Genomic DNA, 26540 nt, shown 5'->3' on the forward strand with positions numbered 1-26540 from the left:
GAATGTTGTCTCTTCATGAACATGTGCACTATGCCTCCCTGAGGATACCTAATGTGTTTCCACAGCATCCTTGAATGGAAATCCCTAGAAGCAAGAGAACTAGGAAGACCCAGAACATGAACCAAGTATCCCCTAACCAAAGAGTCTGCATTCTCAGCAGTGCGCATCTCCCACCCTATACGAAGGTCAAGGCTTCCTGGGCACCGGTGTTTTGTAAGGTACTGTATGTTCAGAGCCACAGTCTAGACTCATATTATATGGCAGATTCTCTACCAGCTCTGTGGATTTCTTTGTACGTGGCAAAACCTTTATTCTAATGAAAAGGTCCTTTTTTCCTGTCGCCAATAGATTGCTCTGAATTCAGTATTACACATAAACGCACACCCACACACCCACACACACTTCTACCACCATCTTGTTCACTCGCTGACAACAAAACTTTAAAAACAAAACTTTTACAAAATTCTAAAATAAGTATTTTAAAATGTATCACCATATGTGAATCTGGAATGGACATGAGAGCCATCTACGAGTATGCAAGCTCTTTCCTATGTTTATAACAGACTGTGACAGCTGCACTTTGGTAGACAAGCAGGCTTATTGTCCTGTGATATTTTATGTATCGTGCCCAGGTGGGAACTGGGAATGTGACATTTACCAATCTGTTGACATAGACATGCATCAGTTAAAGACAACAGTCATCACCAAACATTTATGTAGCCTTTCTGCTGGAAGATTGTACTGTGGCACAAATGTTCATCCCTAATTGTAGCCTGTGGCCCTCTTTTGCTTAAGGGAATCATCTCTGTTCGACAAATGATCCTATTGTGCTACAAGTTTGCACTCATGGCCCGTGGAATTTCAAACAACTTCACACACTACAAGCTCAATGTCATTATAAATTCTGACCGTTGTCAATATGGGCATGTATGCCATGCACAAAACCTAAATGTATTCAGTTACATCTACAGATATGACACAGGGGTCTGAAAATGGTCAGTAAAAAAAGACCCTGGTTAGGACAATGATGGTGACAATCCATAGCATATCCACTGAGGCAGAATTTTCAATTTTCAAAGTGTTTCTGCTGGTCTACATTCCAGGGGTAAATAAATAAAATATAGCCAGGACTTATTTCTGAGTTAATCCTACTTCCCTCAATTATACAAAGACCACGTATTCAAAAGTGTGGGCGTGTGACCGGTGCTAATAAATTTGAGACTTAACACAAGGCCTTTAACATCAGGGCTCCTTAATGGGGTCTCCGTGTTGAATTATCTATAGGTCTCTGTGATTCAAAAAGGACCATCAAAACCCAACTTGAGAGCTCTGTCTTGTAATTGAATAATACATTACATGTGGCAATTATTTTTGTCAGAGCCAGACCGAGAAATCAATAACCAGGGGATCAAATCAGTGACTGAGGAACCTCTGTCTCTACCCCCCTTGTGGCCAATTACATCATCACAGTTTAAACACCTGCACTGTGCCCGCACGCACATGCTGGACTGTGAGAACTGAAAGCGTGGTCCAAGGATAAAGGAGAAAAAGAGATGAAATGATGCCTATTATAGAGCATGAAACTTAGTACAGTGGGTGTACTCTACTGTATGTAGCCTGGCATATTGTGCTTTTACATTTCGGTCTGCATAACTCGTCAGTGATCACCTTGTGTAGCATGTTTACAATAGAGTATTGTACAGTGGATTCAATCAAGATATGTTCCTAAATCCATTGTGATGGGAAAGCAGTGTATCTTTATTGAGGTAATGCGTGTCGGTTGTGCAGCCTGACCTGAAGTTATCAATTATTCAGCTTCTGTTTTGCCTGCAGCTGTATCTGCACATAACATGTAAGGGTTTCATAAAGAGGATTCCAGGAGTCATGAGAAATCCAGCTTCATGTATGGGACAGACCATACCAAAAAAAATATGAAGAAACTCGCCAGATACACTTTTTTTTTTTTTAGACGAGTGTCCCTCAGCTTGCCGAAAAGTAACGTGCCAAAGCACAGCGGACGACCTACTTCTATTCCAAATGCAATTTGCTTTTGTCTGAAATATTCACGGCTATTAAAAAGCCAGATATCAGGTCTCATTAAATGTTGATGCGGCTGGTGGGTGAAAAGAACACTGGCTACATCAAAGGCGAGCTCTGTCCAGCGCATACTAATCAGAGGGGTTGCTACCCACCATCTCCAGAGCGAGGGCCATTTCCTTGTATCCTCAGCGTCAGCTCTTGTCAACCAGTGCTAGCCTCACTCACTGAGAATGCTCCTTGTGTACATCTATGCATTTTTAAAGAATGTGAAAAGCCAGAAGAGTAAAAAAAATTCACCCAAGAACAGTTCGTGCCACAGCAAAACAGATAGTTAAGTCTGAAACAGAGAGAAGATGGGTGTGAAATTTCACACGCTGACATGCCCTTCTTTCGTATGTCCCTTGCCAACATGAACTTGAATTTCCCCTTGGGGATCAATAAAGTATCTATCTATCTATCTAACATGTACCACCGTGCCCGGGGCTCGTCCTTACACCCGTAGGTCAAACACTGGCAAATCATCCTGAGTCCTGACTGAGTTAATGTTTTATTTCCATCAGGCGTGCTCATGCACTTTTCAAGCTGCTCCTGAACGTCCAGGCAGAGCGGTGAGATTGAAAACTTAACTTGTTATGACTTCTGACTCCTGGCGAGATTCTGCCTTTGAAGCGCCTGAATAACCACTCAGGACAATTTTTCTTTAACTTTCTTTGCTTTACTCAAAACTAAGCTTCACTTTCCCCTCTGGAGGTTGCAGCGTCATGGCCTGGCCAGGGGAACTCTGGAGCCTTGTTTACCCTCAGCTCCAGTGGGCATGACCGCCGCCGCTGCCGAGTGCCCACCACAGCCGCAAATGTCTCACCTAAAGATTAATTATCAACTGCTCCTGGACTGCTGTGGTCTCCATTATGGATTAAACCCAGTTATTTTGTTATACATGAGTGGGCCATCTCACCCCTTAGGCTGGTACAAAAAAGCAAAAAAGAAACGCCACCCAGTGAGTCCAGTCCAGCCTATACCTGGCTCGTGGGATTAAAGGGTGATGGTCGTTTGCGGGAGCCACAGTGAAGACTTTTGGTCCGAGGCTCCGACTCCCATGGTCCAGATAATGGAGGGGCAGAGACGGTGGAGACTTCCCATCGTCAAGGTGGAGGACAGCAGGTCGCTCCGGCGTGCCAGGGTGGTGAATCGGGGAGAGGCAAGGCGCGGCGCTCATGAAATAGAAATCCTGAGCCGGGCTGCGGCACTGCGCCACTCTGATGCAGAGAGAGAGCGAGCCGTACTGGAGAGAGTTTTAGAGAAGGTTAGAACATCCACAGGCTACTTGAATGAAGACATGCACAACCAAAGGACTTAACATCAAAAGAACCTGTAGAGTATTTTTTTTCTTCTTTCTTTCTTTTCAGTGTGGTGGTATGTTAGCTGTGCATATTTTATGACATCTGCCTCCACATTCCTGCTTCTTTTTTCGCTGTTGATATGGGCAGGGACCTGGCCCCAAAACTCTCTGAACCAAAAGATTTGTTTGTTGTTTTGCTTGTTTTCTCACTCAGCTTTGAACCTTGCGCTGGTAGAATTTCAATTGTTTCTGCCAGGATGTCTGTGTGCTAACAAGTGGGCATCCCCTTAGCCAATGCGCTACCTTGTTGTGACTGAGCGAAGCACTGCCCAGAAGGGCAAAAGAAGAAAGCTAGTATGAAAGTCATGGCTGGTGTCTCCACATAAAAGAATCAAAGTGACCTATAGTCCCGTCCAGCCCTTTAGAAAAAATGGATGACAATCAAAAGGACAAATGTGCTGGCCATCCCATGTGAGGGAGCCAACTGAATGTGAAGCAACCCACCGGTTCTGTGATGTCTTTGACCTGCCAGTTCAAAGCCTCCCGTGAACCTTTGGACCTCGCCCTGTGCGCGCCTCAAACAAAGGCTTTGTTCATAATAAACTAAAACAGGGCGCATTGTTCCTTTGAGCTGTGCTGAACCCAAAAAAAGCTAAACTCTCAAACAGCATACCTGAGGTAACCTGAGCACACCCAGGGAAAAAAGTAGCACCTTATCTGACCGGATGAGATGCTACATGTCATCTCATATTCATCCTCTGTTGAATTCAAGCCAAATTGAGCCATTTCTTTTCTGTGTACCAATCTCTAGATGTATTTCCTGTGTGGGACTGCTTTCATTTACAAACATAGGATTTTTTTTCTCTTTCTATGTGTGATTGAACTTATCTGTCAGGCACTTCTTTCCATATCAGATTCAATGTTTTCAGTGTTAGACAAACTCTTCGGCTGGAGCAACTGACAGGATTGGTTTGAGAGAGAGAGGGAGAGAGAGAGTAAAGAACATAAATTACCCGGATAATCAAGAGATTCATATGCAGCAAAGTAAATCCTTGTTGCTGTTTGATCTCACCAGTGTTGAGCATAAATATCTGAGGCGGCCTCACAACGGTGGACATTCATCAAAATACCTGTCATAACAAAACTGACAGTCTTGGACCAGTTGGAGATACAGAGATTCTCCCTCTCTCAGATGGTGGATAATCGTCCAACAATTCATATCCATGTGAGCTCTCACGGCCGAGATATCAAGCTTCCATCTGGTTAAATTCCACTTCCCCGGGTCTTATAAAAATGTATAAAACTGAGCACATGGATGGCTGCCTGTTGCAAACATAACCTATAGCCTTCCCCCGGACCAACAGACTTTCTCACAAGCGCAGCTTTGTGAGGCGCCGCACAAATGCACCTCTGTGTTGCCACAGTGACAGCTTGTGTGGAAAGGTACCACAGCACAACACATGAGTATGGATTCTGTGCTCGCGTTCACCTTCAGGGCCCTGGTGTGGCCGCCGCATTGGAGCCGTGGCACTGAGATGTAGGAGGCGGCAGGAGCCTCCCGGTGATAGTTAGCCGTGTCAAAGAGGAGCCGAGACCAGGAGAGTCCGCACACGGAGCCTCCTCTGTTCCTCCAGAGACACTAGGGAGGGAGGAGAGGGGTGATGGGGGGGGGGGTTTGATGTTAAAAGTGTGGCTGGGAGACAATACGGCCGCCGTGTGATCATCCAAGCTCTTTGGTGTGCGCAGAATACAGTTCAGGGTAGGTAGCATACACCCAGCCAGCTCTAATGGTGACTTCAGTCAGTGTATGGAGGGAGCCCTGTCCCCTAGCACTGTTTGCTGTGTTCGCTCTGTGCAACTCCTCTTCTTCAGGGACAGAGAAGAATCAAGTCAAGAATTGAGGGTGAACATACTGTAGTGTAACTGACAGATGTTCATACCAGCAGTTGCATGCCGGCAAATAAACATGCTCTTCTTTAACTCAGTAACGCCATGTACATTGCATTAGAGCCACTGAAATACTTAGCCCATCTGAGCACATATTAGGAAACTAATATAATAGCTGGACCACACTACTGGGACTGTTCCTCAGTCCCAGCAGCTGTGGTTACTGATCATGTCCATGCCTTTTTTTTCTTCTCCACAACAGGACAGTCAAAGCATTACAAGCCTTTCATGCCGAGGCTCAAGTCCTAATGAGATCACTGACAGTTAAGCTTGAAAACATCAATATGACCCTTATCAAGCACCCTGTTTGAGCCACCTCCCATCAATTACAGTTAAGGCAGAGCAGCGGGATAAAGCATAGCACAGTTGGGACGTATATACATAGTTAAGTAGTGCTGCTTTGCACTACAGAGTGTGGAATGCGTTCCAGCGGTCGTGCGTTGGAAGGAGTCTTCAGAGGGCAGTAGCATCGGGGATGCTCACAACACCGGCCTTCAGCAGTCTGTTTAATGTTGCGCTAAGAATATCCTGCCCCTATGATAAACGGCCTCTTATGTTGATTGCTTGCGTGGGTTTGATAGACATGGCCGCATCTCTCTTCCAAGCTGGTGGAGGGAGTTGCTGTCTTAACCACACACACACACACACACACCGCTGTGCTCACAGATGCACACTGACACGCTCGCTCCTAGCGGCATTTCAGATGTTTCATACTGTAGGACCCCTTACTGCACAAAGCATCAACTGTGTTCCAGTTGCCAAGTAAACACAGTTGTAGACGTTCATGAAATATAAATATTTCTGTAGGTTTGCAATTAATCCATTTCCAATCCAGCCCAATCTAATTCATAAACAAGAGTCAAGAGGAATTCATGGAATATTGATGTTTCAACTAGATATGCAGTTATTTTGTTTCATATGCTTTTGGATTTATGTCTATGGGTTTAATTCTTTATTTCAGAGAGTTTGCAGCGTATCACCAATAGAATGGAATGTGTCTGTAAATTGTGAATTATGAGAAATAAATTACTGAATTATCTGATAGGATAATTATTTCGATACACCATTTGATAAGTAACATAACAATAGCCTAAGGGAAAGTTAGACATGCTAGAACTAATTGCACTGAAAGAGCTGGTTAGAATGAGTATTATTGAATTAGTCTTTTGGCACAATAAACCCAATATTACATATTTTAAGGAGCAGTCTATACTTGAGAAATGTGCACACAAATCCTGAGCATTTTTTTACATCGAATCCCATTCGTTATACAACAAAATGTCCCAAATCTTCCTCACCCAAGCCACTCAGGAGAAATTCTGAATGACAGTTTGAAACACAATTAGCTAAAAGCCTCTACAAGGCATCAACTATTTCCTACAAATGCAGAGAGAAATTAATCCAGTACTCTATGAATTATTACAGATCATAAACAGTGGCAAATATTTTCCAAACCATATGTTTATTCCTTGGTCGCCGGTCTGTTCTAAAAATCAAACTGCACAGTCCCATAACTCTTTGCTACCATCTTGTGACCACAGATAGAATAGCATGTGCAGTCTCTTAAAAAAATCCACTGCATTCTTGTGTATAGAGGAGCCAAAGAATATAAAGGAATATACTAATTTGCTCTGGTATTTGTTGGAATTAGTCAGTAAACAGGTCGACAACTGGTTTACAATCAATCGAGATGCCTGAAATGCATCTAGTTACAGTATGTTAGATATTGGAGTATGTTCAATAACATGTCCACTTACAGGTTTAGAAAATACCAAATGTATTATTCCATCCTCTTAAGAGACAAGGGGATTTCTATGATATGAATTCAGTCTGAAAGAAAGACAGGTCCAAATAGGCCTGTCCATTTGAATTAATAAAGTTTCTTTTCATGAGACAAAGAAATCTCATCATTATTTCATCGAGTAATCCTATACAATCCATGCACAGTGCACCCACCACCTCTGTATTTTTACTTGCTTTGAAACAAATTATCTTTTTATTTCAGCACAATTAAAGGGCCATGGGTTATGTTCCCTTTAAATTTAATGCCATGCGTTCAACTCATCTGAAAATCTTGAAAGTCTTTGGAAAACTTCAGCTGGAGGAAATCTAGATCAAATACAAAAGTTTCATTACTACTGGCATAGAGGAAAAGAAATTAGGCGATGGAATTATGTTAAATTAAACCCAGTAGACCTCTGTGAGTGTGTGCACCATAGCGCATTATGAATATAATATGAATGTGTTCTATAATTGACTACGTTCCCTCCACTTGAGTAAAGCAGGGAGACTGAGTAGAATGGAATGTGCTCTTGTAGTCGACTGTTCATGGTTAGAGCCGAGAATAATAATCTACTGTAAAACTGTGGTGTGTTTAAAGGCCTGCCGGCAGACTTTCTCGCCATCAAATGCTGGTCGTCGTTAATGGTACAGATAGTGAGAGCCCAATGCTATTGTTATTCCACAGTTGAACAGGTGACTTGGCCAATTATATATATCAAAATCTAATTTGGTAGTTACAACGCTTTGACTGTACCAAGCTTTAAGACCAGCACGTTGTTGCATTCATATCAATATTCACTTGTAATGCACCAATTTACAGTCAGACACTTGTCGTATTTGAGTATTTTCCTCCACTGTTCATGTTTCTGACTAACCCTGTGTTATAGTAAAGTAGCCTACAGAAAAGACAGCTTCAATTTGTTTTTCATATTAGATTAGATTAGATTCAACTTTATTGTAATTGTGCAGAGTACAAGAACTGAGACAGCGAAATGCAGTTTGAATCTAACGAGAAGTGCAAAAAAGCAATGCGATGTGATATACAAAAGAATGTGCACAGTATATACAGGTGGTACATTATAGTGCAGTGCCGACAGTAGTATACAGAGAGTGGTATGGTTTACAGTAATATAAATTGTTATTTATTGTTATTTAGCAGACGCCTTTGTCCAAAGCAATAAATGTATAAAGATATAAATATGAATATATATATATAATATTAGCATTAACCTTATAAGAGCAGAATAGATATTGATATGCAGTATGAACAATGTGTGAACAACATGTACAGATATGTGCAGTGTAGTAGCAGTAGCATTATAAGAGTAGTAAGCATAGATATGCAGTGTATTAAGAGTAGCATTATCAGAACAGAATAAATATGGATGTTCTGTGTGAATAGTAGATACTAGATATGTACAGATATGACAGACATATGCAGTGTAGTATCAGTAACATTGGCGTAAAAATAGTAACAAATAAGTGTGTGTGCTGTATGAAGAGGATATGACTATGTATAAGTACAGTACAGTATGTACATTTTATAAATATAAATAGAATACTATGGATGGAATAGGGTAGTGCAATTGTCATATACACATACAGTAAATGGTCAAGAGCAGCAAGAGATTATCCCAGATTGTGATCATGAAAACGGCATTGGCATTTTCTGAATGCATGTAACTCAAACTCTCAGAGCTGGACAGACTCACATCTAGCCCCCCCTGTGTACTGCTAAGACCATGTGATTTCAGGAACCAACATGTAAATTATATACATATAAAATTCATGAAATTTCTCAATTGTATTGATATCAATATCAATGATAAAGGAATCTATGGTCGAATCACATACCAAAGATTAATATGAAACATGGGCACACAGAGTTTATGATAACAAAAAGATTTCCCAGTTTATATGTACTGTGTTGGCTTGCAGATGTGTTGATGTTTGAAGATATGTATTGGATTGCAGTGCTTTTATATTATGTTTTATTATGTACGATTTGAAAGGATTGGGTTGTTTGTATAAGTGGCGGATGAAAAGGACAGTTTGATGACAAAAATGATGAAGGATAATATAGCCACATATACGCGCGCGCACACACACACACACACACACACACACACACACACACACTCAAATGCCTTATCGGAACACTGCCTGAAAAATGTTTTCTGTATATACTGATAACTATTATTATAACAAATAGGTGTATGGTGACCTAACATGAGGATACAGTGTGGAGTGCAATAGAATTGCTCTCAGTGAGACCACACGGTATCTGACTGTAAAATTACAGAGGGAGAAAAAAAAACTGTTTTGTCTGTCCTGCACCACATGATGGCAATGTTGTACAAAGTGTCTTGTATAGTGAGTCATATGTTGATTATAGTCAACTGAAATAGATAAGGCAAATTCAAGATATGTTTCTTCAAAGATTTGTACAGTGTGCAAGATGTGCAATAATGAGATTGTATGATTTTCCCACTGTTTCTTGTGGTGTTAATACCTTAAACATACATGTAAATGCTTCTTACTCATAAAATTGTTATGCCTCATAAAATAATAGGGAATGACATGAATAAATAGGCTACAGCGATGCAGGAATGCAATTTAACATTTGGTCAAATATATTATATACTGTATGTGTACTTCCTTTACATTTTGTTCTACTTTATTAGAGAGGCTAATTTGATTTGAAACATAAAGTGCTTCTGATGCATTGAACCGGGCCAACCTTTCAAGAAACAGCATCAAGCTTGCGTGTTCCTGGTGTCTCTCTTAGAAGAGCAGCGTCACAGAAACGTCAGCGTTCTGCCCGTCACCCAGTCACTGTCATTGTAAGACTCACTTAGAGTGAAGGAGGCGTAGGGATCTTTTTTCAAACCTGTCTCTAGTCCCACAAATATGTCAGAACAGCGGCGTGGCAATTTCACTGAGTCATCTGAGACCACACACTCTCTCTGATCTGTCAGTTTGACTTATAAGAATAAGAACTTACAAGAACTCTCCAGAAGCCAATCACACAAGCCTATAGGCTCAACCACATCATGTGGTGCCATATCAGGTTTGATATTTGGTACCTTTTACGGTGAACTCGGCAACATCAATCTGCATATTGAGACAATGTGACTATTTTAGCAATCAATTTAGCAATCATCAAATCAATTCGTCATTTCCAGCTGGAAAAACAAAGGCAACTCAGTTGCAGATCCCAGGACTTCAGGTTCTGATGCCCACACATGACCAGACAAAGTACTGGCTTGGTCCAACCAAATGTAAGAGCTCTAGCCAACATGGTTAACCACAAAATGAGGAAACTAAGGCCATTGCCTTGATAAGCTTCATTATTCATCTGAATGAACTGACCCATCAGTACCCCACTCTTCAGCTCAGTGACACAAACCCGGGCCTCAAGTGAGTTCAGTTTGCAGAACCAGACACTCATGGCCGGACAAACTGAGGTCGCATCTCTGAGAATGAGAGTGGGCCTTTTGGCCACATCCCCATGGGAATGTTTTCAAAGAAACCTCAACTGCAATGTCGCATAAAAATCGCATGATGTCTTCCCAGAATTAAATAGTGTATCTATGTCTGGGCTGGTAAGGACAGGTTTTACATGTAAGACTGGCTTTTTAAAGAAGCATTTTATAGAAATATGTGTGGGTTCTACTGAACATTTAGTATGTGCCCTTTAAAGCGTGGAATTGAATGACTAGTTGAATGTAGTCATGTCAGCCTGTGTTGCAATGCAATCATTTATGCATGAAGATGTCATTTCCTATCAACCCAGCTGAGTGCCATTGTGACATTCTCTGGTTGTCTCCAGAACATTCTCTGTGTGCTATGATACAATTTGACAGATCAAGTGCAGATGTCCTGAGATAGGATTTGCACTATACTGTATGTTGTGTTAAAGTGATCCATCTTTAAATATGCATGCTATATATTCCTATTTAACAGTATTAAGGGACACTGACGCTTACAATGTGTTATAATGGAGATATAATGGGTTTATTCCTTTTCATTCAGGCATAGATCAAAATGTATTTGTCAATGGTTTAATTTAAAAAGAAAGTGTAGCATTCATTGGAAGTTAAGTACAAAGCAGACAGCAAGGTTCTACTTTGTTAAAGCAGTCCTAGAATACCCATGTGATTATTGGGAATCCATGGCGATTTTGAGAAGTGGACAAATGGAGCTGTTAATTATTAGTAAATTATCCAATGATGTAGCAATATTCCCTGCATGGTTTCCACGGTTGGATTTCTCCACTATAGTCTGAGACTGTCTGATACCCTTGCTGTATTTTTTTATTGATCTCCTTGTCCCAGCATGGTGCTTTCTCTCTATATACATGGGCACTATCAGAGTACAATCTGAAATGTGACTCTCACTCTAGTCTCCCACTGAACAGCCATATCTGATAGGTAGACTTTCCCTCGCTAATGGAAGTGGTCAGTATTGATCCATGAGATTCATACAGAGGCTTAGTTAGAATGCAGGAAGGCTCTTATCAAGCTATGGGCCATGGGGTGGTCTGATATTGGCCCATGGGAGTTCATGCTTGTACAGGATCATTTAATTGTGAGGACTTGGAGCAGTCACTTTGGCTGAAAATTGGTTGATTGTTTTTTTGTTGTGGATGTGTGTTATGTGTGTTATGTAAGGAGTAGTCTGTATAGTTGTCACAGATCCTACAGAACTACTGTAAAAATTAGCAGTTATGAGAATATTTATATTTATAATATATATATTATAATATAATATTTATATTATTTTGACATAGATCCACTTAGTACTAGCCTATGGCCCAGGCTACTATGAACCCTTTAGGTTTCATTATGATAATGCTCCAACTAAATTGGACTCCAACTGTAGTCTGGTTTTCACCATACTAAGCTCAATCTTTTAAGATTGAACATTAGTCTGCGCTTTGTTTCTACTGCACTTGGCGTCGCTTATAGACAGGTCATTTGCTCAACTTTTTGGGCCTAGTTTTCTGTCAAAGTTTTCTCAATGGATTCCTGGTCAGAACCCCTATTGAAACAGATTAAGACTTGGGGCATGTTAAATTTTGTCCAAAAATTCAAGATGGCCGCCGTATGGGCAATTTTATATCAGTTGGAACAGGTCCGACACCATGGTCCTCAGTTTTTCCTGATTTTTGGTCAAAATGTTCCTCCATGTCTCATTAGAGGAAAACCAAAATTTTAGCTTGGTATCTTGTTTAGTTTCTGAGATATGGCTCTTCAAATGTGGATAGACATGTCCTTAAAAAAGGCTGAAAATGCCTGTATTTAATGAGCACCACTTTTTTTAAACCCCTCTCCTGTCTTAAGCCTACCATATTATTTTCTAAAAATTTGAACACTGGGGCAGTACCCTGTTTAGTTGTCCAATATCACAAAGGAATTATAGTCCTTCCCACCATTGAAGACTTATTCATTGAAACAAACCCATATATTTTTTAAAGCAATGAAAAACAAAAAACCTGTTTTTGTTCTCTTATGGTCATGAATGGATAGCACTCACATTTTTAAAACTTTACATATATATAGTCCATGAGTAAGAGAACATGTTGAAAAAAAATTTGAACCCACTGTGTTAACTGAGGTTAAGGGCTAAAAACCACCAACCATCGATCCGGTGGTCTCCAACTTTTTCATATCTCTTGATAGAAAATTTGAGACTTGAAACTCATACATGTTGTTCATCTCTTCAAAGCGGCTTTTTGAGACCATCCATGACTTCCTGTGATAACCGGAAGTTGGTTTAAAACAGGAAGTACACTTTAAAAAGGCTGTATCTCTGAGGAAAAAACAAACAAAAAAGCTGTTGAGGCCTACACTTTTTGGTCAAGTTAAACCCTAAGGGCGATTTTTTTATGTCATACAAAGTGGGTACCACTCAACTCCAAATGGTCTGAAACATACTCCTACACAATCTCTCAAACCATGATGTTGGCCTCAACACTTTGGCCCCAACAGCTTTTTAATTTTTTCCCCCCAGAGATACAGCCTTTTTAAAGTTTACTTCCTGTTTTAAACCAACTTCCGGTTATTACAGGAAGTTATGGATGGTCTAAAAAAAAACGCTTTGAAGAGATGAACAACATATATGAGTTTTAAGTCTCTATACATTTTCAATCAAGAGATATGAAAAAGTTGGAGACCACCGGATCGGTGGTTGGTGGTTTTCAGCCCTTAACCTCAGTTAGGGACACAGTGGGTTCAAAGGACATCGTAACAGGGGTTATACATTTCACAGTGTTCTCCCTCAGTATCTAATCTGTCTTATATTACATTTTTAGCCTTGTGTGACTTGATCCACTTGGCCCCTAAATTTAGTCGCCTTTTTCATTTTTGACAACTTTTGGACATATTCTAAGGGATCAATAAAGAGTAAAATTGGGATATAACATTTTTATCCTGTTTACAGGATGGCAATCTGATCCCTCAAACATAAAAAATGGGGTTTAACCCCATAATGTCCTTCTAGGAGGTTCATACAAATCAAACCAACACCTCGGCATAAGAGAACAAAAACAGGTTTTTTGTTTTTCATTGCTTTAAAAAATATATGGGTTTGTTTCGATAAATAAGTCTTCAATGGTGGGAAGGACTATAATTCCTTTGTGATATTGGACAACTAAACAGGGTACTGCCCCAGTGTTCAAATTTTTAGAAAATAATATGGTAGGCTTAAGACAGGAGAGGGGTTTTAAAAAAAGTGGTGCTCATTAAATACAGGCATTTTCAGCCTTTTTTTAGGACACGTCTATCCACATTTGAAGAGCCATATCTCAGAAACAAAACAAGATACCAAGCTAAAATTTTGGTTTTCCTCTAATGAGACATGGAGGAACATTTTGACCAAAAATCAGGAAAAACTGAGGACCATGGTGTCGGACCTGTTCCAACTGATACGAAATTGCCCATACGGCGGCCATCTTGAATTTTTGGACAAAATTAACATGCCCCAAGTCTTAATCTGTTTCAATAGGGGTTCTGACCAGGAATCCATTGAGAAAACTTTGACAGAAAACTAGGCCCAAAAAGTTGAGCAAATGACCTGTCTATTAAGTTTCGTTATCGTCACGTCACCGGCCAATAGCGTGCTAGGACAAGAGTATGGCCGTTTCTGATTGGAGCCAAAGGTTCTGGCAGTAAACAGAGGATATAGATCTGCTGGTTTCCAGCCTGAGCTGCCGGGCAAAATTCAAATTCCTCGGAAGTTCAGGCAGGGTTCACCCAGCCTACTCCAACTGCACTTGAAACGGAGTACATGTGGTGGGAAGTTTTGGGAAACCTGAGCTTTTGACTCATAAGTTGACATTTTACGGCACAATAGACCTCTGAAGTTCGCCTACAAAAAAGCTACCATCTTTGCCCAAATAAGGAGATCCGGTATCTTGAGATTTTTTCTACAGTATGGGAAAATAACATGGGGATTTCCAATTATCGCACCTGTTAAACTCTCGCGGGGATGATGACATTGGAAATGCAGACGTTTTTCGCTACACAGTTTTATCCACTGCCGTCTAGTGGATACTGTGATCTTTGGTAGGTGAAGACGGCACACTTTGGTATTTGCTACCCCAGAGCTAACTTACAATGCAACTTGCCATAGGCAGTTAGCTTCAATTAACTCCCGGATCTCCTTATATGGGCAAAGATGGCAGCTTTGGATCCTTTTTGTAGGCGAACTTCAGAGGTCTATTTGTTACAAAAAAAGGAAGGCAAGACATCACTGAAAGTCTCTCCTGATTCTGGAATAAGTTTGAGGATGTCAAAAACAGCCATCACTATTTTCCTGTGATAGGCATTTTTGTCCTCTACTAATATCCTGGGTGGCATCTCAAACGCTGCATCTCAAATGGAGGCAACACAATGAAAGGACATGTATTATTGCATTGTTTCTATCATTCCATCACCATACACACCTCCTAGGGTTATGTAATTGGCCCCCAGCCTAGACAATAAAGCTGAATACGCTGTAGGGCTGCACTTGTATTGTGACTTTACCTGCCAAAGGACTTTTGTGATCATTGGTTTTATATCACAGACACGCAGCAGCTACTGTAACTTAGCACCCCCTTCTAACTTTAAAATACAGTGGACCTGGGCTGAAGGGTTTTTGTGAAACCATACCCATCACTACCATCCCCTTCTCTCCTCCCACCTGTGTCCACTTATATCACCTCCTGGAGTTTTGAGTTTGACCTACTGTGAGGTTCTGATTAATTAAAGGCCAGGCAGAGAAGCCTCAGAGGAGATACAGTACTGTATGTCTCTGTGATGCTGCTGCCTTCTGCTCAGGCTCACTAAATATGATGGCTTAGAGTCTAAGGTGGTTCTATGGTGGTTCTATGGTTCAGATGGTGGTTCTAAAGATTTCAGATCATTTATTTGCAGAAAGTTTTTTTTTATTTTGACAACAGTTTGTCTAAGCCTTAGACAAACTGTTGTCAAAATAAAAAAAAACTTTCTGCAAATAAATGATCTGAAATCTTTAGAACCACCATCTGTGTTGAGACTATCAGCATGTAGTGAAGTTCATTCCCCATTGTGAGTTAATTTAGCACACCTAATTTTTAGTTTTCAAAATGTCACAGTATACATCTTGTCTTGCATTAGTTGTATTTACCCCCAAAAAGAAGCACATTTACAATATTATTTTTTATTGATCAGTGCTTAATATTACAGAAATGTGAAGCATGACTGAATGAATATTTACCTCTCATATTCACTCTGACTACCCATTACCCGTGTGCTTTGAACCGTTGTGATGTGTAGACTGATCTCATGGTCATGTATAATTAATCTGACATATCATATTGAAGTTCAGTCAATACAAGACAATTTTTTTAAAAAACCTAAAAAAATCCCAATACATATTTGACATAAATCCTCAGGGACGTGGAACATCCCTGTTCATTTTTGTCTGAAGAGAATTTTAAAATATTGTGGCTAGTGGATCTGATGCCTGTGATGATGTTGAATACACATTCATTAACTTATTGTCTCATCAAAAATGACAAAATTAGAATGGATTGTACCTGAGGGGTCTAGTAAAATGTAATTTACCTATGAAGCACAAAGCCATAAACATTTTAATTTTCCACACAAATTTTAGTGGAGTCATAAATGTCTCGATGTGCTTTTGGCATCTTTACTGGTACAGCTTTGGCTACCTTGTGCTATGCCGTTTTTAATAGCATGTTGGCATTGTCAGAGGGATAGTGACGCTATACCACTTCATTTAGGCTATTTAGAGACTTTTAAAATGCTCCATTAGAATTTGTCAGACACCCACATCCTATCCTAGGTGGAACTGCAACCGCTGATGACCCTCAATACAAAGCATGGTTTAACGGCTATGTAATATAAATTTGACATGGCTAAAACGGATCATTAATATTCAAATTTTGGATTAGATTTGAATGTGGCTTGGGTTTCTGTGCTGAATGGTCTGACCCCAGACACAGAGAGACCACAGACAGATAGTACATTTCCATCCATTTCATGCTTTATTGATGTTTCAATAGCAAATGTCTACACATCTTGAGCAAATTGTGAATCACTCCTCTCTTTAACGAGAGCCACGTTTTGCCCCACTGACCTGATCTGCATGTTCCAAAGACTAACGACTTGCAGATGAGGTGTATGTTCATTCACACATGGAACTGTAGGACTAGACATATCCATGACCATATAGCCAATACCAAAAGATTTGATAGTATAGTTGTAGATAACTGCTTAAAAATGATGAACAGAAGGAAATGAATAATCACTGGAAGACATCACTGACTAAAAGCAATCAATTTACAAAAAAAACCCAAAGACCTGTCGTAAAAGGACCCAAACTAAGAGGACTGTTCTGGGAAAACAGCAGTAAGACTTCTTGTCAGTGAGAAGTATGAGGTAGCTCCATATCCAGTCATCAGTCCAGCCTCAGCAGCGCACGATCCAAGTATCACAATGCAGTTAGCGCTGGCTTTAGAATACAGCTCTAATTGACTTTAAAGTCAGCCCTCTCCATCATCCATGACATCTCCACGCCTTCCACTCTCATTGCAGCGATTACTATAAAGCTTTAATCACAACATTTTCCCAACCAGTAATTATTCTCCTCGGTCCATTAATGCATAGGTCAGATGCATTAAATATGGATGACGTGTAAATAGGTTATGTCCAGTGGTCCACTTCGGTTTTATTTTTCGAAAATGCATTGAAATCAGTAAGAAAATTATGTACATTGTTATCCCTTATATATGTGAAGTCTAATTCAGTCTGCAAAGTATCTTTTTTTAAATAGAATAAAATATATGAATATAAAGACACTGAACATGCCATTGTCATTATGTTGACATGTTAACAGTGTAGTCTGAGAACTGTCTGAGAAACACACATGTAAATATTGTTTGCATTTCCATTGGCCTTTTAAGAATATTTTGTTGTGGCTGCAGACACCGTTGATATTACATGAATCTATACAGCAATATAATTATGCAATAATTTGCTGCATTCCTATATAGTATAGCGTAACGTAAAGTGTCTGTCACCCACTGGAAGTCACCAACTTTTGTTTCGTAATCATAACTAGAAGAACATGTATAACCCCCCTCCAGTTCAATCCAATGTGTTTGCTCACTTTCTGGCAAGAGGCCATTGAGTGACCACATACATTTGGAAGAAAGGGAATGAATGATTCAGCTCAGTGGTTTTAAGTGCCTGCAGCTTTATTCGCCATTCTTTATTGATGCTTTCCATTTTGATCTTTCCATTTTTTTGTTTAATTCTGGTGCAAGATTGGGCTGTGGAGCTGGTTTTGGCTTTCTGTAATCCATTTAGATAATGACATGCGGCTATGAGAAAGAGCGCATAAATGGCATTTACTGTAAATTGTCCAATTAGCAGATTCTTGTGTTGTTGTGTCTTTTATGACCAGGATTAATGGATCAGGACTTGGCACAGTATTGAGTAATTATTGAATATTGTGGATTTCTTTTCACTTGCAAACTGCTCAAAAATGATTACATTGAAATCTCACTAAGATGTCAAACAGAAATTGTGGAGTCATTTTCTTTCTGTGACTTTTGTGGAATCAAACAAAAAACAACTTTCTCCCAAAAATGCAAAAGATCCCAACTGATAAAAAACCCTCTGAGATTTCTTAAGCTTTAGGTACCTGTAATTCAATTACATTTTCACTTTTAGTTATTACACTTTCACACTAATACACTTACTAATTGCAATAATATTTGTTTAGTAATTCAGTTATGTAACTCTCTTGCATATGACTAGTTCCTTCACAACCCTACTAGTGAGTATAAATGGATAGACTTGGGAGTGCAATTAAGCAGTAAGCCCCAAGAGGCTGTAGGTTAGGCTACTGTGATAGTGGAGCAGTGAAGGGTCGTTGTTAGGGACAACGGGAAGCAGAGTCAGGTTTAAGTTCCGAGAGTGTTTGACACAGACATGGTTTATCAAATCACGATCAGAGATCGGAACTATTATTTTAGAATTACCATTACTGGCGATCAGAACATCAACAGTTTCCATTAGCTTCTCTACACCTTGAAACATAAAGTATATCTACCTGAGTCTATCATCTATTGTAGGTTAAACTTTACTATATCAAGTAAAGGGAAAACTGACATCCAGATGTTTGGTCAAAAAGAGCACAGCTGTCACTAAGAGTGAGGTGTGTAAACTCCAAGCAGTATCTCCTGCCATTAAGTCACACTTATGATTAATGCTTCACTGGCTTGCAATACATGTCCTACTACTGCATGCATTTAAATTGGCTCAGATAAAACTACTGCTTAAAAGCCTTCTCTTACTCCGACTGAAGTGGGGAACTATTGAAAGGGATGAACAACCTCCTAGATCAATATGGTCTGAAAGTGGCCACTCCACTGAAACAACACTGTTGTCTGTGACAGCCAGAGCAGCAGCTCAGTCCTTGCATCCCTACTACTGCTCTCAAACATGGGCATCACAGGCACTCCTGGTTTAAATCCTACAGTACCTTACTGGGTGATCGTTTAATGTTTCCTAACAAGGACACATGTCTGCATCTCACCACCTGGCCATGGGGGCACCCCAAGGATTAGTGCTGCCTGGGGCCCCTTCTCTTTGCCTATACATCATACCATCAACATCAAAATTAACTCCTTGCACCGTAATTTGAATGATGGGTGTGGGGAAGTCTAACCAAAGCTAATTAAATACTTAAATAACTACACAAAATGAATCAGCTAATTTAACTCCATAAGCAAGACAATTTAGCAAGATGCAAACATGGACAAGTGCTCAGTACTTCCACAAAAGTGCAAAGTCTTAAGTCTAACCAGGGATAATTTAATAACTAGGCTAATTTAACACCATGGCAATTTAACAAGCTGCAATGAGTCTGCTCAATGCTCCCACATGCCACACGACAGCTATAGTTCATGCACAAGAACTTTGCTTGTTGATAGACTTTGCACTTTGCCAGGCATTTCAATTAGGGATCCTGATCTGTTGCTCCTACCAAGGTTGTAAGGGTGTCATGATCGATGACCAGCTGACCTTCTCTGATCATCTTGCCTCTGTCTCCAGGTCATGCTGCTTTGCATATTTCAATGTAAAAAAAAAATCAGGCTGTTCCTAACTCAACACGCCAGTAACGCCACCCAGCTCTTGGTACAGACCACAGTTATCGCTTCCCTCGAGAGCTGTAATATGAATCAATGCCCAGAGTCTTCAGAGAAGGAAACATCTTCTACCTAGGCAATGGGCAATGCACTTGGGACAAGGACAAAAAAGAAATTCAATGGAGCAGTAGGCTATCACTGAGAAAGTGGTGTGCTGCCTGGTGTGCTGTGACGGTGTGATTGAATGTGACATCAATGGTATTGCAAGTCAATACTTTCCAGAACTCCAGAGAGATGATTAGAGTGTCAGTATAGCGTGTTATAAATGCACCCAAGCACAGTGGCAGTGTGGTAAGATGCTGTTAGCAGAGTACTAAGGCATGTGACATGCATCTGGTGTGCAATTCAGTCAGAGATTATGGAACAGATCAAGCGCAGAAACAATGGTAAGATTGTTGTGTGACAGTGGTATGTCGCCATGATAAGCTGCAAAATCAGTTAGACATGTTGAATTGTTTCACAAGGCAATGGAAAGGAATACTGTAGTTCACAAGCAATCCTCTGAAAAGGTTACTAGAATAAAAACAACCCAATCAATCTTGTGCGCAGTATGCAACAAAGGTTAAACAAAAGGATATGCACTATTGCTTTTGTAAAAACAATTACTATCAGTGACAGTTATTGTCACAAAACAGTCTTCCTAATGTTGTAGTCATTTTAAGCCTTTGTCTGAATAGTGTATTGTAGTCAATTAATGTCATTGTTATTGGCACAGTCTATATCAGTATACTAACATTAAGTTATAGTCAATAAAGACAGACATAACATTATTCACCAAATAAATGGGAAGAGTTAATGCTCACAGTAGAGCCCCAGGCCTCTAGAATCACTGATGTACACAGTCCTCAACCGAAAAGCCATTCTAACATAAAAATCTATCGGATCATTTACTTTATAACCAGACAATGTACAAGGGTCAGTTGTTTTTATAACAAGCCATCGTTAAGAATGCCAATGGCCAATTAGGCTTGTAGTTGACATGTATGACATCACAGAATTACATTATAATAGAGAGATCAGATCCATTTAGACTTAAAATGAATGTTTGTTTAAACAAATATTTCAATGAAATTATGTGGCATTCATTAGTTAATCCAGCACTCTAGCTTACTTTAGAATGACTGTCCTATGCATTGTTCAGCAAAAAGAGATATTTAAATGGAAAATATTAGCGCTACAGTTTTTGTTGTTGTACTTCTTAATACATTTCTTTGTGATATATTTTGTATGTGTCATGATCCACTCATATGATCATTTTAGTATGTGCACTTTAATAACAGGACAATACCAGTGCCAAGATTATGTATGCGTTATAACTCTATGTTACTATATTTGTATTAGATTATCATGCTCCAACATTGTGTATCATATTTACATGAAGTGGGGGGGAGACCATCACAAATAATGTTTGGGTGAGTCACCAAATCAGCAGAAGAAAAAACAACCCTTATGTATCTAAAATACATTTTAATTTTGCTTCAATTCACAATTGTTACAATATGAATTTCTCTTGATAGCTCAAAGCTTCTTCGTCTTTTTAAACATATTGTACAGTAATGAGTTTTTTTTTTTTTTGTTTTGTATGTAAAGTGGTTTACATCAAGGCACAAGACACAGCCAAGACCAGCCTCTGCGGGTGGAATGAATGGTGTCCCTGAAAGAAATGTGCAGAACGCTGTGAGAACGGCCACAGCAGCATGGGTTACAGTTGACACACCAAATATGTGCTCTAGGCTGGGAGAGAGACAGGCTTCCCTGGCCCTTTCCCTCTCGTCTAGTCAAATGAATGGGACTTTCTGATTATCTGTTAATGTAATATAACAGAAGTGCTTTATTAATTGATCATTCATGTTTTTATGAGTGTGTGTGTGTTTCTTCTTCTCTTTAAAGCAAAAAAATAGTTTGTTTGTTCGTTTGTTTGTTTGTTTGTTTGTTCAACATGGATTGGATGCAAGAGATCAGTGCTGTTGTTTCGGAGGCCATTCTGGTGAGGGTGACGCGTCTTCATTCTCAGGAGTCTTGCGTTTGATCTTCTCACAGTCATTATCTGCAAGAGCAAAATGAAGGCAACACAGGGATGATCAGCTGCTCAAGGACGGTTTTCTACTACTCACAGTGGGGTTCATTCCTCTATGGTGGTCCCCGTGTTCCCTCAACTTTTATTTCCAGCATGCAGTAAGTGTATTACTAATTGAGAGAGAGACGGGGAGGGCAGACATGCTCTTTCTCACCAGTGCCTCTAGGCCTGTACGTCTATACATTCACTGCTGGCTGTCCCTCTTTCTCCGTCCGAAGGCCTGGGCGCCCACGTTGGTGGGCACGAAGTTGGTGTTGCCCATGCCCCCTGATCGGCTGAGGAAGTCTGCCAAACGATGGGTGACACAGGTGGCTGTGTTGCAGGCCCGTTTCTGTGTCGTAATGCTGAAGAAGGAAAGACAACGTTGAGTATGTCATCACTATGAAGCTGGCTATTTAAAACAGAATATCATATCAAATGTAGACAATATTGTTAGATGTGGTTGTTGTTGATTTTTTTACTTCTTACCTGTAAATATTCATGTGTTTGTGTGTGTGTGTGTGTGTGTGTGTGTGTGTGTGTGTGTGTGTGTGTGTGTTTGTGTGTGTGTTTGAGTATATTAGTGTCTTAAATTCATGGACAAACTATGTATTGGTAAAAATATGTTTATTAAATCAGAAAAGTGTTATGCATACGAAAAGAAATCTGTCTCTGTTGTGAAACTGTCATTGTCCTTATGCTACCAGTGATATATACTAAAGAAAAGGAAAATGATTTGCCATAACTGAATTAAACATCCAAAAAATAATATTCATTATATAAATTTTGATTGTCTTTCATTATTGTGTTACTCTGTCAGGCAAGTCGATCAGGAAAACAGAATCCACATGCATTGCTATTTGGTGCACCGGGGACAAACTACAGTAGCATTTCAAGGGGTGGAAGCTGGAAGTCTCAGTTGCGGTTGAACTGCTCCCCATAGCTTGCAAAGATCTCAGACTCTGACAGACTGCGCCTTTTCCCAGGCGTGCCTGCCCCGACATTGGTGCGAGGGTAGCTCTGCAGCTTGTGCAGCTCCTGAGAGAGCTTGCCCAGTGCGCAGGTGCTGAGGTTGGAGCAGCGCTTGGTCAAGGGTCTGTCAGCACTGTTAGGAGAGACAACATGCAGAAGCAGACTCATAGTAACTCATGCAGACTCATGCATTCGCATTACACATACCAGTTATAACACAGTCTTCTTCACCTTCATGCAATGTCAAAAATGCACCAAACACCATAATGCCATGGTAAAATGAACTATCAGGATGATCTATCACAGTCCATGCACTTATTTGTTGTAAATATGGAGTAAAACATGTTGCATTGCAATGTTCAAGCAAGCATCAGTCATGCTTTCGACAATCTATCAGGTTAGAACCTTGCAGTTCATGCAGTTATTTGTTGTAAATATGCACTAAAATATACTTCATTGCCATGTTCAAGCAAACACCACTCATGCTTTTGACAATCAGTCAAAATTTCATCTGGGTTTCAACGGCTGTCTTACAGTGAGAAGTGTTTTGTACCATGTAGACTGCTCATCTGAGCGCCACCTCATGCATACAGCCCTCCATAGTCCTTCTCTGCCTCATGCCGACAAGCAAACAAGTCCTTTAACGCATTTTCTTTCCAAGAAAATCAACATTCAAAATATTCAAAAGGATTTTCATGCAACACTTCGGCACTGACAGAGAACGTTTTGGCATCAATAAGGATTTTTTTTTTTTTTTTTTTTTTTTTTTTTGCCAATGATCCTCTTTGAATTTGCAAACATACCTCTGGACTTTAAATGATCACTGGAGCTGTCATTTTATGTAAGTGGCAGCAACACTTTCTTTGAAATAGACTGCAGAAAAACCTCTTACAAATGTACACAATGAATATTTCAAATTTCACTTCCCTAGATACTCTTAAGATTAAAATTGAAATTACCTATTTTCATCGTTTGCTTGCTGTTCCAGGTCCTCCGCAGTCATCTGAACAAATTCTTTGACAATGGCATTCAGTAACCTCCGGGCTTCATAGTCAGTGAGTGCCACTCGATTGGAGTCAAAATCAGTCCTGCTAACAAAGCCTTGATTAGATTATCGCCACTATATTATGGCATTATTTTAATTGCACATGATATGAAATCTGTCTGGAGGATCATGACGGCAGTGCTTATGTTAAAAGCTTCTATCATCTGCCAGAGTGTACAGAAACCCACTATTAAAACAATCCCCTTAAAGTGCCTCAGTTAAGACTTGACTGCGAGCCAAGTTTAAATTTATGACAAAATCAATACCGTTGTAACCGAGCTCTTGGCAGGGGTTCATCTAATACATCTTTTAATTCCTTCATTGAAATTATTGATATTTCATAACATCGCAATGTGTAATGCAATCTGCCCTGTATCCAGATAGATTGGAGTAGATGATGAAAGGGATACATTTAATAAAATATATTCAAATACATTTAAAGACACTAAGCCCAAACCACAACCAATGTAACCAACATAAATTACTAGGGAAAAAAAGAGACTCATCTGTGGAATTCAAATGAAAATGAAAATAAAAATCAAATAGATAGATAGATAGATAGATAGATACTTTATTGATCCCCAAGGGGAAATTCAATATCAATAGTTCCCATTGATACATAATGAACGGCTCACCTTGCAGGAGCGGCTTGAGAGCAGTACATCTGGCAGATGATCAGGGCATAGGCAAGAAGGAAAGCTGAGATCTTCAACATAACCATGGTCCCTGCAGCAAACACACAGCCATTAGACTTACAGTACATGCTTCACATCCACGCAGAGTTTTGGAAAAACAAAATACATAAACATCTAAAAAGGCAAAGCACTCAATTCACTGCACAAAAAAAGTGCAAGCTGCTTCAATCCTCCAGGAATATTCACTTAAAAAGGTCCACCTCTCTCTTTCTATTCCCAGTCACCATATGTCTACTAGACTATGGACATTGTAGCCACACCTGTAGACTGACCACGTTAGACTACCTGCCTCATCCACACACATGCAGTAAACTCCCCCGATAAGCCCCCCCAGCTCAGCTCAGTGCAGTGGCGGCTGTGGAGGTAGACCTGGCAGGCAGGAGAGCTGTGGATCAGTTGAGCTGCCCAGCCCAGCCCACCTCCTCCTCAGCGCGGCTGCCTGGCTCTGCTCTGCTCTGCTGTGCGCACCCTGCCTGGCCGTGGCCGCCCATGCCATCCCTGGAGTGATTTTATGAAGATTAGGAGCTGCTGGCGGAGGCTCCTGCGGGACCTGGTGCATTAGTGTAATGAGCTGCAGTCCCTGGCCGTCTCCTCTGGCACTGGCACTGGCCGACACACACACACACCAGCACTGATGTGATGTATCCTTGGGAGCCCACTCTCAGTCTCAGTCTCCTGCTCTTAACCCCTCACACCGCGACCCATAACATAACACACCACAAAAACAACGCATGCAACATTTCAAAGCCAATCCTCACAGCTAGCCTTTATCGTCTATGCTCGTTACAGTTGGCTGGCTAAACAACACGGGTTTATGAAAGGTGAAAGAAGTCTAAGAACTGCAACAACGCATTCCCATTGCAAGTCTGCAGTGTCCCAACAGAGAGAAGGAGGAGGACGGAAAGAGTCCTGTCTTACCTTGAGTGTTAGAGCTCTTTGCAAAAGAAAGAAATGGAATAAGTTGAGTTAGTTTGGTTTGCCGACCAACTTGTGAGTCTGTTCCATCTGGCTACTACAGAGGCTCTATATATTCACTGACTGCTTTGTCTATTGACTGTGTAGGTGTTTAATTGTCAAAGCTGAGCCAATCACGAAGCTCCGCTCCCTCTGTCATCCAATGGCTGGATCCATTGGGTCAATAAAAAATGTGGTAATCCAATGACGTCATACCTGTGTCGAAGTGCTCCATTCACAAAAATTCCCAGTCATCTACTCTGCAGCGTATTTCATTAAGCTCAGTGATTGAGGCTTTTACCCCACATTCAATTGTTTATTTCTTTATTTATTTTTGATAGTAAACAAATGCAACATAAATATTCTTGTGCAAACATAGTTTTATGTGCTTTGAGAATCTCTTACATTGCACTCATATTTTGTAGAGCAATACATTATGCCGAGAGGCACATGACGATAAAGACGAGTAAGATTAGTGAGTTTACCAGATAATATTTTTTTCTTTATTTGAAAATATGTGTGCAAAACTGGTCTCCTGTCTAATTATAGCTGGATTTTACTATGGAGACTCTCAACTCAGGATGTTGTTGAGGATGCTTACTGATGTTGGTCCCTGAGCTGCAGTGAATATAATATTTACAAATGTCAGCCAGTGTACCTAACTGCTACGGAAAAAGCTCCCCATTCGTGTTATCACCAGATCAATCAATTGGAGGACTCCCATGCCTCCCTCTCCTGTGACTTGTGTTTCCGCGCTGAAGTGACCCTTAGTGGAAATCAAAGCAGCAACTGCCATTAATGTGTTTGGATTTTCAAACCCAATTACAAAACTGTTTGTCATGAGGCATCATTTGATTCCCCTTACTTTTCATTATTGGGCAAGGCCCCATAAAGCATTGGGAGCAAGACTCCTCTTTTGCGTCACTACGGAGCCCCATTAGTGCGGATGAGCCTTTTAAGGCTATTGAACTGCGCGCGGGGCCGATGACGGCCTCAGTAAATCA

General features: G+C 40.3%; 1 protein-coding gene and 1 long non-coding RNA gene across 5 annotated transcripts in view; one reads left to right on the forward strand and one right to left on the reverse strand.

Moving 5' to 3' along the window:
• LOC134095958 (uncharacterized) overlaps positions 1 to 21220 on the forward strand; it is a 121725-nt gene extending 100505 nt beyond the window's left edge. The window contains exons 2-3 of the long non-coding RNA XR_009940658.1: positions 66 to 218; positions 21156 to 21220. This is a non-coding gene — a long non-coding RNA (uncharacterized LOC134095958). The remainder of the gene's footprint in view (positions 1 to 65; positions 219 to 21155) is intronic.
• An 84-nt stretch (positions 21221 to 21304) lies between these two features.
• calca (calcitonin/calcitonin-related polypeptide, alpha) lies at positions 21305 to 25608 on the reverse strand. 4 transcript variants are annotated; one of them, XM_062549675.1, is made up of 5 exons: positions 25501 to 25608; positions 24523 to 24613; positions 23802 to 23930; positions 22046 to 22235; positions 21305 to 21861 (listed from the first exon to the last, which is right to left on the reverse strand). In XM_062549675.1, the coding sequence occupies exons 2-4, from the start codon at positions 24606 to 24608 to the stop codon at positions 22076 to 22078; spliced, it is 375 nt and encodes a 124-aa protein (XP_062405659.1). In that variant the 5' UTR covers positions 24609 to 24613; positions 25501 to 25608; the 3' UTR covers positions 21305 to 21861; positions 22046 to 22075. The 4 variants fall into 4 exon arrangements, with proteins under 4 accessions (XP_062405659.1, XP_062405658.1, XP_062405657.1 ...); XM_062549674.1 differs by having other exon boundaries at positions 23802 to 23933; XM_062549673.1 differs by lacking the exons at positions 21305 to 21861; positions 22046 to 22235 and adding an exon at positions 22481 to 22975.
• Between the last annotated feature and the right edge of the window lie 932 nt (positions 25609 to 26540).

This window comes from Sardina pilchardus, chromosome 11 (assembly GCF_963854185.1).
Source record: "Sardina pilchardus chromosome 11, fSarPil1.1, whole genome shotgun sequence".
NCBI lineage: Eukaryota > Metazoa > Chordata > Actinopteri > Clupeiformes > Clupeidae > Sardina > Sardina pilchardus.

Bases quoted from the DNA above. Each gene is read 5' to 3' on its own strand.
- calca (XM_062549672.1), bottom strand. From the start codon at position 24,608: ATGGTTATGTTGAAGATCTCAGCTTTCCTTCTTGCCTATGCCCTGATC. The intron at 23,934-24,522 runs GTGAGCCGTTCA...AGGCTTTGTTAG, and splicing joins TCTCAAGCCGCTCCTGCAAG to CAGGACTGATTTTGACTCCA. The intron at 22,976-23,801 runs GTAATTTCAATT...CTCTCCTAACAG, and splicing joins CAAGCAAACGATGAAAATAG to TGCTGACAGACCCTTGACCA.